At 39.9% G+C, this 20,440-nt stretch overlaps 2 protein-coding genes across 5 annotated transcripts in view; both read right to left on the bottom strand.

Moving 5' to 3' along the window:
* RPL8 (ribosomal protein L8) overlaps nt 1–15,895 on the bottom strand; it is a 149,819-nt gene extending 133,924 nt beyond the window's left edge. Inside the window, exon 1 of the mRNA XM_070750537.1 lies at nt 15,891–15,895. The gene's annotated coding sequence lies outside the window, so the exon portion shown is untranslated. The remainder of the gene's footprint in view (nt 1–15,890) is intronic.
* CASK (calcium/calmodulin dependent serine protein kinase) overlaps nt 1–20,440 on the bottom strand; it is a 300,775-nt gene that overhangs the window by 1,742 nt on the left and 278,593 nt on the right. For all 4 annotated transcript variants that reach the window (XM_070750527.1, XM_070750530.1, XM_070750528.1 and 1 more), the window contains 4 exons: nt 7,635–7,715; nt 7,472–7,552; nt 6,890–7,092; nt 6,556–6,639 (listed from right to left, as the gene is read on the bottom strand). In XM_070750527.1, the coding sequence (XP_070606628.1) occupies nt 6,556–6,639; nt 6,890–7,092; nt 7,472–7,552; nt 7,635–7,715 (449 nt within the window). The remainder of the gene's footprint in view (nt 1–6,555; nt 6,640–6,889; nt 7,093–7,471; nt 7,553–7,634; nt 7,716–20,440) is intronic.

Below are 20,440 nucleotides of genomic sequence, written 5' to 3'. Positions count from 1 at the left end.
ACATTGTTAAATCAGAATATGAAAAAGAAATTAAATACAAATAGTAGTTGAGAGATATTATAATCTGTCATTGTCAACATAATTCAACACAAAACCTTGGTTTGTGACCAAATAGCCTTATTAATGATTAATATACCGGTATACAGAAATGGCCAAAAGTATTGGTAACTTTCTACTTTTTCCTCCCAAAATTTGGATTTGCCCTGAAATAAGTTGAAACTAACACATGTAAATTGCATTCACTATTTTTATTTAATTTTTTTAGTTATTATTATTGAAAGGGACCTTACAGGTCATCAAGTTCAACCCCCTGCCTGAGCAGAAAATCCTACAGCACCCCAGCCAAATGGCAATCCAATCTCCTCTTGAAAATGTCCAAAGTTGGGGAGTCCACAACCTCCGCTGGCAGGCCGTTCCACTGTTTGATCGCTCTCACTGTCAGGAAATTCTTTCTTATCTCCAGGTTGAATGTTTCCTTGGTCAGTTTCCAACCGTTGTTCCTCGTCCGGCCCTCTGGTGCCCTGGAAAATAGTGTGTCCCCCTCCTCTCCGTGGCAACCCCTTAAGTACCTGTATACAGCTATCATGTCCCCCCTAGCCCTTCTTTTTACTAGACTATCCATGCCCAGTTCCAGCAACCTTTCCTCGTATGACCTGGTCTCTAGTTCCCTTATCATCTTAGTTGCTCTTTTCTGCACCCTCTCTAGAGACTCTATATCTTTTTTGAAGTGTGGTGACCAAAACTGGATGCAATACTCCAGGTGCGGTCTGACCAGGGCCTTATAGAGTGGTATTATTACCTCTCTGGTCTTGGAGTGTATTCCCCTGTTCATGCAGTTTAGGATTGTGTTGGCTTTTTTAGCCGCTGCTACACATTGCTGGTTATCCACTAAGACTCCAAGATCCCTTTCACAGTCACTCATGGTGAGTGTGGTTTCGCCTAATTTGTATGCATGTTTTGGGTTTTTTTTGCCTAGGTGCAGGATTTTACTCTTCTCTACATTGAACTTCATTTTGTTCATTTCGGCCCACTGTGCAAGTCTGTCTAGATCTTTCTGAATTCTGTGTCTATCCTCTGCGGTGTTGACCACTCCTGTCAGCTTGGTGTCATCTGCGAATTTAATTAATTCCCCTTCTATTCCCTCATCTAGGTCGTTGATAAATATGTTGAAGAGTACTGGGCCTAGGACTGATCCCTTTGGTACCCCGCTGCCCACCTCTTTTCATGTGGATTTAGTCCCGTTGAGGGCTACTCGTTGGGTGCGATTGGTCAGCCAGTTTTCAATCCATCTTGTTGTGTTACTGTCGATTCCACTCTTCTTTACTTTAGAGAGTAGAAGGTTGTGGCCCACCTTGTCGAATGCTTTGCTAAAGTCTAAGTATATTATGTCCACTGCATTTCTCTGGTCAATTGATTTGGTCACAGTGTTGAAAAATGAAATGAGGTTGGTTTGGCATGATTTGTTTCTGATGAATCCGTGTTGGCTGGTGGTTATTACGTTGTTCGATTCAAGGTGGTGGCAGATCTGTTTCTTGATTATCCTTTCCAATATTTTCCTGGGAATAGACGTTAGACTGATTGGTCTATAGTTTCCTGGGTCTGTTTTTTTGCCTTTTTTTGTAAATAGGGACCACGTCGGCTCGTTTCCAATCGTCTGGTAGGTCTCCTATGGTCCAGGATTTTTGAAAGATGTGGTACAGAGGTTCAGTGATGACATCGGCTAGCTCCTTTAGGACTCTGGGATGCAGGCCATCTGGTCCTGGTGATTTGTACTCATTCAGTTCCAATAGGTGGTCTCTTACTGTATTTCTATTAAAGTAGTGTTTTGTTCCAATTTTGATTTCTGCAGCTGTGATACAAACTCGTTGTTTTGTTGTTTCTTTGTGCGTGAAAACAGATGCAAAAAAGGTGTTGAGCAGTTCTGCTTTCTCTTTATTGTCCGTTACTTCTGTGCCGTCTCCTCTTTCTAGCGGACCGACTGCTTCCTTGATTTTTTTGGGGTGTTTATGTGTTGGAAGAAGCTTTTTTTATTGTCTTGGACCTTTGTTGCTAGGCTTAGTTCATACTGGGCTTTTGCTGTCCTGATTTTTTCTTTGCAGATTCTGGCCGTTTGTTGGTATTCTGCCTTGGTTATGTGCCCTTTTTTCCATCTTTTGTATTTGTCTTTTTTCATTCAGTTTGTTTGTTAGGTCCTTGTGTAGCCAAGCTGGTTTCCTTTTGGATTTTGGGTGTTTCTTTTTCATCGGGATAGCATTGTTTTGGGCTTTTGTGATCGTGGTTTTTAAGATTTCCCAAGCTTCTTGTGTGGTTTTGCCTTTTAGGACTGTTGTCCAAGGAATCACTCTCAGGTTTTCTCTAAGTTTATTGAAATCTGCTTTTTTAAAATCTGGGATTTTGGTGTTGTTGGGTCTAGTTGATTGTGTTGATATTATATTGAATTTGAGAACGTTGTGGTCACTTTCACCCAGCACTCCATCTGTTTCGACCCCAGCGATCACTTCTTCTCTGTTTGTGAGAATTAGGTCCAGTGTGGCTGCCCCTCTAGTTCCTTCCTCTACTTTTTGGACTATGAAGTTATCTGCTAGGCATGTGAGAAATTTGTTTGATTTTTCGCTTGGTGCGGAATTATTTTGCCAATTTATGTCCGGGTAGTTAAAGTCTCCCATTATTACTGTGTTGTGTTTCTTGCATATGTGTGTCAGTTGGTTGTTGAAAAGGCTGTCCATTGTTTCTGTTTGGTTTGGTGGTCTGTAGTACACATCAATTGTTGTGTTGCACTTTTTTCTTCTTTGATGTTGACCCATAAGCTTTCTAGAAGGTTTTCTTCTTTTGTAGTTTGTATCTCAGTGACACTGTAGTGGTCTTTTATGTACAGTGCAACTCCACCTCCTTTTTTGTGTGATCTGTTTTTTTTAAATAGTTTGTATCCTTTGATCTGTATATTCCAGTTGTGTGTATCGTCCCACCAAATTTCGGTGATTCCAACTATGTTGTATTTGCCTTCGTGGATTAGAATTTCTAGTTCACCCTGTTTGTTCCCTAGGCTTTATGCATTAGTATAGAGGCATTTGAGTTCTTTGTGTCTGTTTTTGGGAGGGCCCTGGGTGACTTCTGGTTGGTGTTTGTGTATGCCTCCCTTCCCTTCCCTTTTTGGTTTGTTGTTGACCCTGCTTGCTGAGGGGCCCTGATTGGCGTTAGGTTCTGGAATATGAATGCCCACCCCACACGGTGTTAGTTTAAAGCCCTTCTGATGAGTTGGGCTAGATGGTTTCCTGAAGAACAGGAACCACCGGTTCTAAAACAAGAGAAAACGCCGATCTCCATGTGACTCCTCAGCACCTCAAGACGCTGCATCCGTCAGCCTGTCTGCCTACCGACTGGATCCCTTGCTCTGTCCTCCCGCTTGCTTATTAGTCTCCTTTTGGAATGTTTCGTCTGTCTGCCTCCCTCTCGCCCCCCTCCCCCGTTGCTATTCTAGGAAATTCCAGGCAATGGAGCACCATGAAGAAAACTTAAAGGTGACAGGACTGTAAATTCTCTCTAAATCAGGTCTTCTCTTTCTTCTGCTGTGGAGATTCTTTGAAAGGAAAGTCAAACTGTAGAAAACTGGTAGTAGTGGAACTTCAATTATGTCCTGAAATCAACCAACCAGACCAGTTCTTCAGAAGCTTTTTCCAAGAGAGATTGGGGCAGAATGGATGAATGGATGGTTTTCTGAACCCATCTGCAAACTTCTCTGAAAGGAAATAGACTTCCTCCCTCCCCCCTCCTTTCTCTCTCTCTTTCTTTCCTTCTTTCTCTTTCTGACTGTCTTCCTTCCTTCCTTCCATAGCAAAAGCATTTAGACTTATATGCCACTTCACAGAAAAAAAGAGAGAGGAAAGAAAAGAGAAAGAAAGAGGGACAGAGAGAGAAAGAGAGGAAGAAAGAGAAAGAAAAAGGGATGGGGTGAGAGAGACAAAGAAATAGAAGAAGGAAGGAAGGAAGGGAGTTAGAGAGAAAAAGAAAGAGAATATTTTTTGCTCCATATAAACCAAATTTTTAATCAAGCCCCCCCTCCCCCTGCCAGTCAATGGTATCCCTCTTTAACAATGTAAAAATCTGGTCACTTTAGGTAAAAAGTACCCAAATAATAACAGAGAGAAAACCCCCAGCTCTCACCCGTTTTTGGAAATGGTTCAAGAGTTCACATACACACACAAGGGGGGGGGGGGAGACAGAGATGGAAAAAGAGAGGAGAAGTGAGAGGGGGAAGGAATGAGAGAAAAAGGGAGGAAGAGGGAGAAATGAGAAAAAAATGAGAGAGAAAAGGGGGAGAGACAGGAGAGGCACCCAGAAATGAGAACAGTGGTAGAAATTTGAGGAGGGTGATTATTAAATATGGATTGACTATGGAATATTGGTAAAATATATATTTAGGTGCTGTTTAATTTTAGGATGTATTAATTCATAACATTGGATTAGAATTTTAGAACTATATAGAATTACATAGGTAAAATTAATGGAAGATACATATGATAAACAAGGGTTTTATGATATGTACTGTATGATTTTACGAGTTTGCATTATGAATTTAAAATATACTTGGAAATGTAGAAGATTGATGAAAGTTAATAATAGTAAATGATAAGTGCCTGAAAATTAATTGAGCTTGGAAATATTGAATGAAACTATAGAAAACTATAATTTATGGAAATATATTAATTGATGCATTGGTGTTCAGATAAATTTTCATAGTATTACTAGATTACTATAATACTATGATAAATATTTAAGAAATGAAAATTTTAAAGCATGGATTTATTAATAGTTGGTTTTGGTTTTGCTGGTTGTTTTAGTTTTAATAGTAATAGATTTTGGTTTTGTTTTATTATTAATTTCTTTTAATAAAAAAGAAGGGAATTTTCTTTCCTATTTATTTATTTATTTATTTATTTATACATACATACATACATACATACATACATACATACATACATACATACATACTTCTATGCCACCCAGTCCCGAATGGACTGCTGCTCAGACACTATACTTTTCTGCCCACACCGGAAAAAAAATTAGAGGGAACATTGATGTCAGACTTTAGAGTCACAATGCTTTACCATGGAAATTCTGGTCTATCCCAATTGCCATTGTAACCCAAGGCCTATTATGGTGTAAAGAATTATTACAAATTTGAAAATTCCTATCCTAAATCTACTCTGTTAATTCTATGGAAACTAGAATAGATTAGGAGCTGTTCACAGTTTGTTATAAAATGGGCGGCTATATAAATGTTTTAAGTAAATAGATACTATGGTGAAATCTTCAAAATCCTGCTACAGTTTTTCTATTGTGCAGAAAAATATAAGGAAGCACTTACCTAGCTGCAAGTAATTCACTTCTTACCAAATGAGAAACAATCAACACTTTCTAACGCAGTGATTGGAGAAATCACCTGGACTATGGTATCCTTCCACAAAAGAGACTTGCATGGTGCCTAATGTGGTCACTTTTCCTTTGGGAAATTATTCCTATTGATTTATACATCATTCTTTCTGACACTGGTGACCTACAGCTCTCATTAATTACTTTTTTGAGCTGTAATTCAACTGCATCTTAAGGCCTATACGTACACTGCAAAATTCCAGTTTTAAATTAAAATATACAAAAATATAAATGTAATTTACATTTAATTGAAAACAACTATTTTTATTCAAACAATATTAAAATAACAAAATCTACATAATACTTGTTCCTAGCTGGTACTTACAGGCAATTTTCTGCACCATTTTGGAAGCTAGATAGAATCAGTACAAGTATAAGAAAAATGAAAAAAAGAAGCAAAGCAAAGAAAATAAGTGAAAAAACCCAACAATAATGCAGTCATGTAGGATATGTCTGTAACAGTAATCCTCCTGACAACCTTTCATTTCAATTTAAGTAGGTATTACTTATCTGTCTTTCATATTAACACATTTTCATTGAACTTTCTCTCTCTTGTAACTCGGGGTTTGGCAATTTGTATTCATTTTGAAAAGATAAAACTAAAACATTAACACGTTTATGTAAATATCCTTAGTTTTCATAAGAATAAAAAGGCAGTTTTAAATTTTAGAAAGTTCTACTTTTTATTTTTAAATTAAAGAAAAATCTGATGTGGAGCAGCATAATTACTAGAGCTAGATAACATTTGCTTTTTGTATATTCAATCAGGGGATTATTATTATCCCTTTTCCTAAAGAAACTAGAAAGTAGATTTCCAACCAGAAAAAATCTGTAATAAGAAACTGGATGAGTTTCTATTTTCACAATCTAATGTCTGCTTGGTTAAACTATGTAAAAATTAGCTGGTACAGACATGACCTTAGAAAAACAAGGTAAAGATTAAAATAAAATATGAAAGGTAAAGAAAAGAAATACTTATGCAAATTATGTTCTAAAAAGTAAAACAAACAGACATATGCTAAATATGTACAGACAAAACATACTGTATTTGAGACTCTCTCAAATTTGGCCAAATGCTATTATACTACATTCAATAGCACTAGTATTTCAGTATAAAAGGCTTACCTCATTAATGCCTGGTGTAATTGTAGGTGCAGCAATAAAAACAACAAAAGGAGCAAACTCTGCAGTTCTCAGGACCTTCAAGGCCTAAGGGAATATAACAGAATGATATAAGCTTTAATATAAAATAACACAGTAATACTTCTAGTTCATATTGACCCATCAATCGTCTGACTCCTTTTATGTGGGCAAAACAAAGAAAGAAATGTCTTTCTTCATGTAAAAGACAATTGGAAAGAGAGCATTTTCTAGCAGGCTAACGTTTTGTCATCATACCCAATATGAAGGAAAATATTTTCTTTGCCTGATAAAATAGGCACATGAATGTTATAGCTACCTGAGGCTCTACATCAAGTATTGCAATTAATCCCTGTTCATGGATCTTCCGTATTGTTTCCAGTTTTGTTCCATACATTGCATCTTCATGGCTACCATATTCCAAATATTCATTGTTGGAAATGTCCTGCATCATTTGGTCATGTGATACAAAGTAATAATTTTTTCCATTCTCTTCATCTTTCTTTGGTGGCCTGGTTGTATCTATAATTACAAAAGTTAGGTACAACAATCACAGACTTGTTTTACGTTCATTTATACTAAAAAAATTACATAGTGTGTATGAATAGTACATACAATGTGTAATAGTTTGGGTATTCATTTCATTCATTCATTTTGAAAACACTATCAAATATTAATTTCTGCATTTGAATTTTTGTCTAAATCAATGAAAACATGTAATAGTCTTAAAACTATAATAATGTTTTGTTTTTGAAGAAATCCTTTTTGAAATAGATTGAGAGATTTTTTTAAAAAGTGACCTCTTTCCTATGAGCATAATTATGATTTATTTAGTTTGGCCACCCTAATGAACTCCTAATGACTCTGGGATCTTAATCTAGTTTACAAAATTTTTACTTACGTGGAATAGGGTATGCAAATCGATCTGGATGTTTTGTAATTAGTGTATTTTTAATATGTCTTCTCCCAACACCATGTGCACCTACATGAAAAAATTGATATTATTACAAAGAACTAACAATAAAATATATAATTTATTACTACAAGATCAATATTAAAGTTACCTAATAAAACAAGTGTTTTCCTTTTGAATGCAGGCAATTTTACCACTTCTTCATAGGTGACAAGATCTAATTGATCAAACACTGTAACAGGAGGAAAAACAACAGATATAGAGGAAAAATGTCTGATATTTTTCTATTTTTCAAGGATTTTTATTACAATTTCAATAAATATTTAACTTAACAAATTACAAATTACATGCTCAAGAATTTGTGGGTGACACCATGCAAATAGACACACTGCCAGTATTAATACTACTGAAAATTTCTGATATTATTTTAAGGAATTATAAACTAGCAGATATTTGATAACAATAAACAGTAAAGATTTAAATATATTTTATTAGCTTATAAAAATGAATTAAAATCTGCCTTATAACAAATTTATTGTAGTGTGTGTGTGTGTGTGCATTAGCATGATGCTCTTATAAAAAACCCCAAGTATAATTATCAGTATAACCATGAAAATAGCTGTCTTTGCAATTTAATATTGTATATCAGCATGCTCTTGTGAACTTGGATAGTGATGGACAAAAAAATGGCTTTACTGCAAATTATAAAGCCACCATCATAACAGAATCAATAGATGAGAAAAGATTTCCTCAACTGTCTTTATGCTACGGTTAATTATTTAAAAACCTCAATGCATTGTCAACTGTAATAGTTTAGTAAATCAAATTAAAAATACTCTTCCCTCTCTATGCCAAGTAATGAAATGTTATTTGTATTATAATAATGTAAATTAACCAATTATAATAACATATCTGAGTTTCTTAAGCAATGTCAGAGTGAATAAAATGTTGTACCAGAAAAAGGATATTTTCAAAAAAACAGAAAGGGAAAGAGGGAAGGAGTTAGTGTACCAACAATACAGTACTGTAATTACAATATAAACTGTATATTATAATACAGTTTTATATTTAATATAGATTAAGAAATCAGTCATCCAAATATTTGATTGGGTATATTTCCCTGAAATTCTGGCAAGATGTGTATTTCATGTATTGGTGGAATATTTTACTATCTTCTGGTTTAGCAAATTTGACATTTAAGTTGTCAGAAATCTTCTTATTTATAACATGTCATATAGCCATTATTATCTGATTCTCTCCTGACAATAAATATGGACATACAAATGTTAATAAATAAAGATTAATAGCTACTAATGCTAAGAAAGATTGGGCTCTTTTGGAAAAAAAAATTAACTTCCATTAACATCTATTTTTCCGAGCTAAATTATTTTTCTCAGAATTAAAATAAGGTTTTCATTTTCTACTTCTTATAGTTATTGATAAATATAAAACCCTAATAATTTCCTTAAGGAAAAATCTAGTTTTCATGCTCATCAAATTTACAAAATGTGTTATATACTAAATGAAAACTGGTTAGAATTTTAATTTTTGGTATTTTTCAAGGTCACCTCTTAATAGTTAAAAGCATAACATATAGTGAGAGCGCCTCAGCACAAACAAGCATAAAAAAAAATCAAACAATCATGTTAAATATTAATTCAGGTTTCTAGACAGAATTAAAAAATGTACACATATTAGAGGAATACAAGGACACATTTACCAATTGACCTTTTAAACATTTCTACACTTCTAGGTAATAAATGAAGGGAAATAGTAAAAAGCAAATAAAAAGGCATTGTCACTTGACAGGTTACTTACATGCACAGAGGCCATTGGGATTAAGACAGCATGAAAAATGGACAGGGGTCATTGAAATATGGCTCATAATATTAGTAAAATAAAAAGTATATGCACAAAATAAACTTCACCATGCAATATTCTAAACACAATGCAAATAAATCACTTTAAATGATAAGTATGTTTTAAAAACAATTAGGGTTTTTTTGTAAATTGCTTTTAATTACATTAAAGGAAATGTTTTATGCTTGTCTTAAGGTTGTGACATCAGAAAAATGATCCAAACAAGTTATGCCATATTAAGATATGTAAATCTACTTCATAATTCCAAAATAATGTTGAGGTAATATGTAATATTATTTATCCATGATTTAATGATATTTGCAAGATTTCTAAAATAATTAAGAAAAAGAAAGAAAACTGAGATATCTGGGAAGAAGTTGGAAATAGTATATTTTATATTTTTATTGTCTAAATACATGAAGAAATAAAACTTCATTGCATTACAATATATATTTTAAAAATCTTTTAAATCAGCATTCATCTATGCAGAAGATTTTAAAAAAATTATTAAGAAAGTAGCAAATCTCTTTTCTATTTTTCTCCTTCAGATTTTTTTTGTTAGCTAAACCTCAAGATTTAGAAAAACTAAATACTGAATGGGAAAAAATAGGATACTATTACTTTTTAAAATGCAATCATTTAAATTTTAAGAAACCCTTGTTTTCTAATGAGTAAACTCTGTAAATCTATGGTAATTAACTGAGCCATAAATTCCACAGATTTTATCTGTCGCACAAGTTTGCTATTTTCATCCGAATGACTAAGGTTGTAGTTTGTTAATATTTGTGTGCTAAGTCATGATGCACATACAAAAGGTGCACCCAGGAAACAACTGATATTCAGTGCAATAGTGGTATAACTCAGGTGAACTGTGAGGTACCTAGAACTGTATGATGCTGCAATCTGGATCAGCTGCTGCTTCTCAATACCCTTCAATGGATCTCCATTGCAATAAGCAAATTGGATGACAACTAAGTCAGAGTGATTGTGAGTAAGGCCTCCTGGTCTAAAAATGGGCAGAACTGGTGCACAACATGACTTAATGCAAAGACCCAACTCTTTAAAAACAGCAGGAGTTACAAATCCAGGAGGACTCTCAAACTGTGCACCAATTCTGTCCAGAGACTGTTACCATATCCAGAGTCAGAAATGTCAAACTTTCAGACCCCGAGAGACAAAACCTATAGCCATTCCATCTTGCTAGGGTTGAATTCAGTGAAGGGCTACCAAAATTTTTACTACCACACTCTGGGCGTGGCTTATGCAGGATGCCCTGCATTTTTCTTTCAACATTTCAGTGCAAATTGGGTGCTCTGGGGTGAAGTTCCATTTTCGCTACCCCACTGCGTTCCCCCCATAGTTGAATTGCAGCCAGTTTCTCTCTATCCATGTTTAAGAGACAGGATTTTATTTGCCTGGTTGTAATATAAGAGGTAGACAAGAACATGTTATGAGAACTAGATTATAAATGGATTTATTTTGGTTATGAATGATTGCATATGTGGAATTAGATAGAATATTCGTATTTTATAAATTATTATAAATCTATGTATCAATATCACTTCCTGAATTAAAATAATATGAGCACTTTTTAAAATGCAATCATATATTGTATGGAAGAAGCACTATTAAATCTATATGATTTTATTGAAAAAATATAAATTATAATTCAGTCATTCATCATCACAATGCAATAATCAAAAGGCTTTATTAACAGACAATAGCCTCTGCATTTTTATAGCAAGATATTTGAAGATTTAAAATATTTAGAATTATTGAACTCTACCTGGTCTTACAAACACATTTAACCCTGCTGTTGTGTTTGCATTTACTATACACTTGTACTGTTTTGGGTGTAACGAAATGTAACAATCAGCATGTAGCAAAAAGTAAAGGAAAAAATCCTCACACTCATAGTAAGAACCGCTCAAATGAGGAAAAGTCAATTAATCACAAGTTTCAGATCCACATGGCAAATAATCTACAGGATCTCAAATTTCATTTCGGGTCATATAGACCCGAGCATAGGAACAGGTTTTTAGTCCCTCTGGAATGAATTAGGGTGCCTTTTCCATTAAAATATATAACAGTATTTCCCCCCCCCCTCCCTTCCATTCAGTCCCTGCAGCTTTCTTGGCAATATTTTTTTTAAAGAAATGATCTGCCATAGACTCCTTCTTAGAGGTAAGAAAATTAAATGAATAGTTCCTGGTCACCAGGTGACTTTGTGCCTAAGGCAGTTAGAACTCATATTCACCTAGTTTCTAGCCTGATGCATTAACCATTAGAAATGTCATTTACATTTTGATGTGTGCTACCTAGAGTATCTCTTGTAGAGTAAAAAAAATTAAAAGAATAAATCATCACTATAAGAATTCAGAAAGATGTTAGTGAGTAAATCAGCTTTAAAAAGTGTTCAAGATTAATTTCAATGATGATTTGTTTAAGTTGTTTGTGTGTGTGTGTGTGTGCGCGCTCCACTTTGTGAGCGCTTGTGGAGGCCGTGCAGTGGAATGGTGGAGGAAGGGGAAAATTACCCCTTTCTCCTTTGCACCCCAAAGCCCCGTCTTCCCTGGCTGCCAAGCCTCCAGCCTGCATCCCCTCTTATTAGAGCAAGATGCGCAAACTCAAATGTTACACATCGAGGTCTCCTGGTGTAAGCATAGCTGCTTCTTCCGATTGTTGCCACAAAAGCAGCAGGCCAAACAACGTGTCCCATGTGTCTCGCATCCTCCTTACCTAACAGTGACAGTTGCAGCAGGCAATTCCGTCCGTGGAACAGCTGCCTTATGGGTGCTGCCTCTAGCATGTGTGGCCACTTTTGCAAACGATTGTGGCCACAAAAGCAGCAGGAGGCCAAGCGATGCGCCCCACATGCCTTGCACTGGGGTACTTTAGTAGTAACTATCCACAATTTTTTTAACAGTTATTTTGTCCTGACCCACATCGCCCAGTTACCATACCTGTGGAGGTTTCCTTGGGCAATGCTCTGCTGCAGCTTTGGAGCAACCTTTGCCTTCCCTTCACAAGATTGAAAGACTGGAAACTCTGAAGCCATGGAAGGAGCATTTTTGGATATGCATCTATGCAGGGCTTCCCTTTGAAAGAACGATTGGCAAGAAAATCCCTCACCTCCCACCCGCCAATCACTTTCTGAAAGAGACCTCCACAGGTAGCATTTCTAAAATGTTAACTTTTAACACTGTACTCACAGGACAATTCCCCCATAATCATGGTTTGATGTTGCTTGAGATGCGGGAGAGGGGAGAGGGATCAGCAGCGGACAGGAAGAGGAAAACTCTTTCATAAAGTAATTTGCAGGTGGGCGGGGATTTTCTTACCGATTTTCCTTTCAGAAAGTGATCTTGGGTAGACGGGTAGCACTGTGGTATCACCTCCAAAAATGCTCCCTCCATGGCTTTGGACCCTCCATTTCTAAAATGTTAACTTTTAACACCATACTGGGCCACATGGGTCAGGACAAAATAATGGTAAGAAAACTGTGGATATCTGGTACTATAGTATCCTTTGGGAAGCCAGTGTGAGGGGTGGAGGATGCGTCACTTGGCCTCCTGTTACTTTTGCGGCTGTAATCCTCAAAAGTGGCCATTTTGGTGATTTTTGCCAATGTTTTGCTTTTGCACATGCGTGGAAGTAAAAATATTGGCGAAAATCGCCAAAATCTTACTTGTGCACATGTCCTCACACAAGATTTCGATTGCTGTGCATGTGCAGAAGCCAAATCTCAAGCCAATGGGTGTGCGTGCACCTGTCTGACATGTGCGCATTGATGACAGCCTCTGAGGAAGCACCGGTAGCAGTAAGATGGCAGTCCTCCCTGGAGCCCAAACAGCATGAACGTAAATTGGAAGCCACCTAGCGGGCAGTTGAGCATGGTCTTCCATTTGTCATCTTCTCTAACCCGTATCCAGTAGTAGGCTTCTCTTAGGACTAATGTTGAACACCTTGCCCTTTGCTAAGTGGCTTAGAATATCTTTCATTAAGGGGAGGGGGTAGGTGTTCTACATGCACACAGCATTAATTCTGTGAAAATTCATGCAAATCCTCATCCCCCGGTCTTTTTTCTCTTTGAACAGCATGGAGCCCACCACTTTGGATTTGGCGGGTTGAATGAAGCCCCTAGCTAAATTGGCATTGATATATTTTTTCAATTCAGTCATTTTCTTAGGAGTCATGTTTTACATTTTGGGCTTTGGCAACATGGCTCAATCATGCAGTCCATAGAGTGGCGGTGGGTGGGATGGAAGTTGTGGTGGCTACATAGTTTTCTAGCCAGCTGGGGCTGCTGGGGGTTGTTGCCTGTGGGCATTTATTCGGCAACACTGGTGGCAATGGGCCAATACTTATTCTTAGCTTTTGGTAGCCATTTTCCCACATGATGGTTGGGTCCCACTTGTCCAACCAAGCGAGACCTAGTATGATCAACTCAGTCACTTTGGGGGCTACCATAAAATGTATGAGCTTCCCCTGGCATCCCATCTCCAGTCTAATGAGCTCCATGACTATAGAGGCTGGGACTCTGCCTATCGGTGTCCCATAGACCTGTTCAAAGTTTATGGGATAAACCAGGAGTTTTGTGCTTATCCCTAGCTGTTGGGCAATTGGGAGGATGATTAGACACCTGATACAGCCAGTGTCTACGACAGCGTCTATGCCCCACTGGGTCCCATTTCTGGCACTACTATTTGGGACAATGGAAAAAGGGTGGATGGTTTCATTTACCATCAAATCATCATCCCCATTGCTCTCACTGGCAGAGTCTGGAGGAGGTTCTAAAGCTGGAGTTTCCTCCCCTCCAGCAGAAAGGGGAGGTAATTTAATTGCATGTTTGGGTGATCCTTCCCTTGTCTGGAGGCTTCCCTTTCCTTCCTTGGGATGCTGAGTACACAGTTGAGGGACTGGGGCTAGAGCCAGGCACTCAGAGATTTGGTAGCCAAGTTGGTTGCATTTGATTGTTTGCTGGCAATGCTGGTTGGGGCGCTTTAACTGGCTTCGCAGGGACTCTGTGACTCAGCCTCTTAGCTGGTTTCTCGGAGGTGGGCTTTCAGTGCGGGTGCATCTCTAGTTCCATGTAACCACAAACTATAACCACCAAGTTGCCTGAGATCCTGGTCTAGTGCCTCTTTGAAATGGTAGATGAAAAGGCGTTCAGGCCAGTCTCTCAATTACCTGGCCAGCCTTTGGAATTCCCAGACGAGGTCTTTTGGGGGTTGTCCCGATTGCTCCAGAGCAATTGCATGAATTCATCAGCGTTTTCTAGCTCTGGGGCTCCTTCATCACGTAACTGGGCTATCCACTCCATTGTTTCTCCCTCCATCATGTTGTCAGCAATTACTGGCACTATGTCCTGAGCAGTTTGGTACTGGTCTCCATAATGGTCAATGTGAGACCAGATCCAGTTCAGGAAATAGGCCAGTGTCAGGCCGAAAGCCATCATGTGGAGTTAAAGGCTTTGGCCTGCCACAGTAGCACAGTATTAGGGGAATTGGGAGGGGTAGCTGGATGAGAGGGAAAGTTACTAGTCACAACAAATTCCTTTCTTAGAGCCTAAGGTCATATTTTGTTCTGTATCAACTGAAGAAAAGAGGAAGTCGGTAGAATCCCTGCACTTGGACTGGTCCTCGTGATGAACTTGTGGGTGTGGGGATGTAGGATAAACCTTAACCTGGGTGGGATACCAGAAAGAAGTTACTATTGGAATGGCATTTACATGACCAACATGGCTCTGCTAATAAATCGAACCTTGAGAGAAAGAACTGGAGTGGAACCTGATTTATTTCTCAGATGCTATTTGGAGCGTTGACAGCCAGTTTCCCTGGGGTACTGTTGAACGTCGCTCTGAACCATGAAGGAGCGGCAGATGGCGATGAAGGCTGTAGAGCTGGTACAGGCTGCAGGACTGGGGCTGGCATCCAGTAGTACTGCACCCACTTCTGGCTGGGGTAGAAAGCTAGGCCAAGGGAGATTTGGTCGGTTGGAGGCAGTCTGATGTCTGGCTGGTGAGAGTGGTTCTTCGCAGCCCAAGAATTGTCCCCACAATCCCAGGCTGGATGGGCCTAGTGCCCTTGCTGCTGTGCGGCACCAAATCCTGCAGGAGCTGTCATCCTGGTGGACTGGGCCTGACAAGGGCGGCTAAGATGTGATCCGCTTTGTGCTGAGTGAAATGAAGTTGATGCTCCACTCTGCATGGTTGTGGCTCCTGGACCCGGAAAAGTGAACATGGATTGAGCCAGAACCAGCTGGGTTGACTCTTGGGGGAGGTTGTGTGATGCTGCCCATGCTGAGTTGGTCAAACTGCTTCAGAAGACCTACTTGTGACTGGCTCTGCAACGGTAGTAGGAGACCTCATACTCTGGAATTGCTGGGCTCAGGAATTTTTGTCACTCTCCCTTTGAAGATGTGTGCTCGTTCTGCTCTGTAATCAGTTGTAATCTGAGGTTCCTGAAGTGTCGTCCCCAACTGCCAACTACTGAGGTGGCGCAGCTCCTGCAACTTCACCCCATAGGGAAGGATCCAGTTATCTGAACTGCCAGAGCATTGGTTTTTTGGGCCAGGCACCTCACCAATGCTCTGCCTCCGTTGCTTCTATCATGCTCTCCAAAGAGGAGTAGATGGTTTCAAGGATGACCTCTGAGCCAGTCCCTGTAGCTCCTTCCATAGTTGCCATTCTCTCCTCCATTTTCCCTGAATCTTTATGCTGCCTGGCAATCGGGTTGGTGCCCAGGGCTCAGCACCGCTGACAGCACTCTGAGGAGCAGGGAGCTGTGTTGAATTTTTTAAAGGAGATTTGGGTTAAGTAAGACCCCCAACAAAAGAAGACTGCAAGGTAGGCATTTCCTCAAAGTTCCATTTTATTAGAGATGTCCTATTGGCACATCTGGGAAACCCCAAATCTGAAGTCACCCAAAGGACAGCCATTCCCTTCTCCTGCACCCACATGTCCAATATATGGTCCAATGAGGTCATCATCCAAACTGGAGTTGTTCCCCAGTCAAGCCTCTCTAGGTGAAGGATGAATGTCCTTGACTCCCAGTAAGGAGTGTGTGGGTGTTTGGGTTATATATTAAACAAACAAATAAACAAAATCATTTCTATTTTTGCCTTTCTGAAATTGGATGAAAAGTTATGCAAGGCATATTAACGCTTGAATTATATCACCTACAATTGTCTTGACTAATCAGCACAGTATACTGCAACAATTTAAGTAGTACACTGTGGTATTTTTTATTTAATATGAGATATTAAACAGGTTTGCAGGTTTATTTTCTTTTATGAACTTCTACAATATAGCAAATGAAAGTTGCCAATAGTTAAGACAATACAAATTATTAAAAATTGCTTATTAGTGAGATCAATTCAAAATTATATTTATTATCTTGAAAGCGTTTGCAATACAGTACTGGGATATATCATGTGATGTCTTGCCAGTAACAAATCACAATAAAAAAAGAATATACCAGTAGTCCCTCACCTATCGCTGGTGTTACGTTCCAGACCCAGCCGTGATAGGTGAAATCCGCGATGGGGAATTTATCGACTGATAGTACTTATTTAAGTATTTATATTGTAATTATTTGGTAAGTTTTCATTGTTTTAAGTGTTTATAAACCCTTCCCACACAGTATTTATTTTAGATACAGTATTTAAATACAGTATTTACAATTTTAGAAATTTTTTTTTGAAAAATCTGCCGATCGATTTCGGCGGGCTGTTTAAATCTGCCGATCGACTTCCTCAGAAACCCGCGAACCAGCGAAGATCCGCGAATGATTTTTCTCATTAATATTTCTTGAAAACCCACGATGAAGTGAAGCCGCAGTAGGTGAAGCGCGGTATAGCGAGGGATTACTGTACTGTATGTACTGTAGCTCAAAGTTGAACTGACAGACTCTATGCCAGGGGTGGGCAATTAATTTTGCCCTGGAGCCGCATGAGAAATTGGGATGGTTTTAGAGGGCCGGATTAATACAATTAACTCAGTTCTACCCAATACTGTATATTATTGGGTAGAACTGAATTAATTATATTATAATTATAAATTATAATTATATATATATTATATATATATAATATTATATTATATATTATAATTATAAATTAATTGCCCACCCCTTCCTTCCTTCTTCCTTCCATTTCTCCTTCCTTCCTCCATTCCTTCCTTCCTTCCCCCCTCCCTCCATTTCTCCTCCCTCCCTCCCTCCATTTCTCCTTCCTTCCTTCCTTCCTTCCTTCCTTCCTTCCTTCCTTCCTTCCTTCCTTCCTTCCTTCCTTCCTTCCTTCCTTCCTTCCTTCCAATCTCCGTGGGCCGGTCACAGACAGCGGGCGGGCCGCCTCCAGCCCGCAGGCCGCCCTTTGCCCAGGTCTGCTCTATGCTGTTCTCTGAGCTTAGTTGTTTGCTTCCAAACATTTCGTTACAAGGTGATGAAGATAGTTTATATCTTCAGTGCTACAAGGGAGATTGGTTTATTTATTTGGTTGGATTTCTATGTCACCCTTCTTTGCAGACTCAGAATGGCTTACAAAATAAGGATACAACGCAGTACAAAATCTAGTGAGAGAAACCTAAACCTAAACCTAATATTAAAACCCCAAAGATATAAAAATCAGACATGCACATTCATTCTAACTACAATCATATCCTGGACTGGAGCGAGATGTCAAGCTCAACGGCCCCAGGCCTGCTGGCAATGGTAAATTTTTCAAAACCTTGTGAAAGGCCAGGAGGGTGGAGGCAGCGCGGATCTCAAGAGGGAGTTGGTTTCAGAGGGCTGGGGAAGCCACAAAGATGGCTCTTCCCCTAGGTCCCGCCAGTTGGCATTGCTTAGTTGACGGGACCTGAAGAAGGCCAACTCTGTGGGCCCTAACCGGCCGCTGGGATACATGAGGCAGAAGACAGTCCCGCAACTAGTCTGGTCTTAAGCCATGCAGGGCTTTATAGGTCATGACCAACACTTTATATTGCATCCGGAGACCAATTGGCAATCAATGCAGCTCGCAGAATGATGGCGAGATGTTATGTATGCCTAGGAAGGCCCATAATTGATTGTGTGGCTGCATTTTCCACCAACTGTAGTCTCCAAATGTTCTTTAAAGGTAGCTCCATGTAGAGGGCATTGCAGTAATTGATCCTCAAAGTGATGAGGGCATGAATGACTGTGAGAAGAGACTCCCTGCTCAAATAGGGCTGCAACTGGTGCACCAAGCGAACCTGTGCAACACCTCCCTTGCTACAGCTGAAAGGTGATAGTCTAAAGTCAGCTGTGGTTGAAGGAGGACTCCCAAGTTGCGGACCCTCTCTGACAGGGTCAAAAGTTTCCTCCCCAAGGTTATGGATGGTCAGATGGAAATGTCCTTGGGAGGCAAAACCCATAGCCACTCCATCTTGTCAGGGTTGAATCTGAGTCTGTTAACACCCATCCAGACCCTAACAGTCTCCAGACACCGGCACATCACCTCTACTGCTTCATGACACATGGTGGAGATGTACAGCTGGGTGTCATCTGTGTATTGGTGGTAACTCACCCCGTGTCATTGGATGATCTCACCCAGCAGTTTCGTGTAGATTTATTTATTTATTTATTTGATTTGTATGCCACCCCTCTCCGCAGACTCGGGGCGGCTAACAACAATAATAAAACAGCATATGACAAATCTAATATTTAAAATAATTAAAAAACCCTTATTAAAAACCAGACACACACACAAACATACCATGCATAAATTGTATAGGCCTAGGGGGAAAGGAATATCTCAATTCCCCAATGCCTGATGACAGAGGTGGGTTTTAAGGAGCTTACGAAAAGCGAGGACGGTGGGGGCAATTCTGATCTCTGGGGGGAGCTGGTTATAGAGGGTCGGGGCCACCACAGAGAAGGCTCTTCCCCTGGGTCCCGCCAAACGACATTGTTTAGTAGATGGAGCCCGGAGAAGGTCAACTCTGTGGGACCTAACTGGTCGCTGGGATTCGTGCAGCAGAAGGCGGTCCTGGAGATATTCTGGTCCGATGCCATGAAGGGCTTTATAGGTCATAACCAACACTTTGAATTGTGACCGGAAACTGATCAGCAACCAATGCAGACTGCAGAGTGTTGGTGTAACATGGGCATACTTTGGGAAGCCCATGATTGCTCTCCCAGCTGCATTCTGCACGATCTGAAGTTTCCGAACACTTTTCAAAGGTAGCCCCATGTAGAGAGCGTTACAGTAGTCGAGCCTCGAGGTGATGAGGGTATGAGTGACTGTGAGCAGTGACTTCCGGTCCAAATAGGGCCGCAACTGGTGCACCAGGCGAACCTGGGCAAACGCCCCCCTCGCCACAGCTGAAAGGTGGTTTTCTAATGTTAGCTGTGGATTGAGGAGGATGCCCAAGTTGCGAACCCTCTCTAAGGGGGTCAATAATTCCCCCCCAGCTGATGGACGGACAGATGTGATTGTCCTTGGGAGGCAAAACCCACAGCCACTCCATCTTATCAGGGTTGAGTTTGAGTCTGTTGACACCCATCCAGACCCCAACAGTCTCCAGGCACCGGCACATCACTTCCACTGCTTCGCTGGCTGGACATGGGGTGGAGATGTAAAGCTGGGTATCTTCTGCGTACTGATGATGCCTCACCCCATGCCCTTGGATGATCTCACCCAGCGGTTTCATGTAGATATTAAATAGCAGGGGGGAGAGGACCGACCCCTGAGGCACCACACAAGGGAGCAACCTAGAGGTCGACCTCTGACCCCCCACTAACACTGCGACCGACTGGAGAGGTAGGAGGAGAACCACTGAAGAACAGTGCCTCCCACTCCCAACCCCTCCAGCCGGTGCAGAAGGATACCATGGTCGATGGTATCGAAAGCTGCTGAGAGGTCGAGAAGCACCAGGACAGAGGATAAACCCCTGTCCCAGGCCCATCAGAGATCATACATCAACGCAACCAAAGCAGTTTCTGTGCTCTAGCCGGGCCTGAATCCTGACTGCTGAGGGCCTAGATAATCGGTTTCTTCCAAGGACCGCTGGAGCTGGAGTGCCACCACCTTCTCAACAACCTTCCCCATAAAGGGAAGGTTGGAGACTGGACGATGTTG

The sequence above is a fragment of the Erythrolamprus reginae genome, chromosome 4, assembly GCF_031021105.1.
Source record: "Erythrolamprus reginae isolate rEryReg1 chromosome 4, rEryReg1.hap1, whole genome shotgun sequence".
Lineage (NCBI taxonomy): Eukaryota > Metazoa > Chordata > Lepidosauria > Squamata > Dipsadidae > Erythrolamprus > Erythrolamprus reginae.
This window is presented reverse-complemented; position numbering and strand designations above follow the sequence as displayed.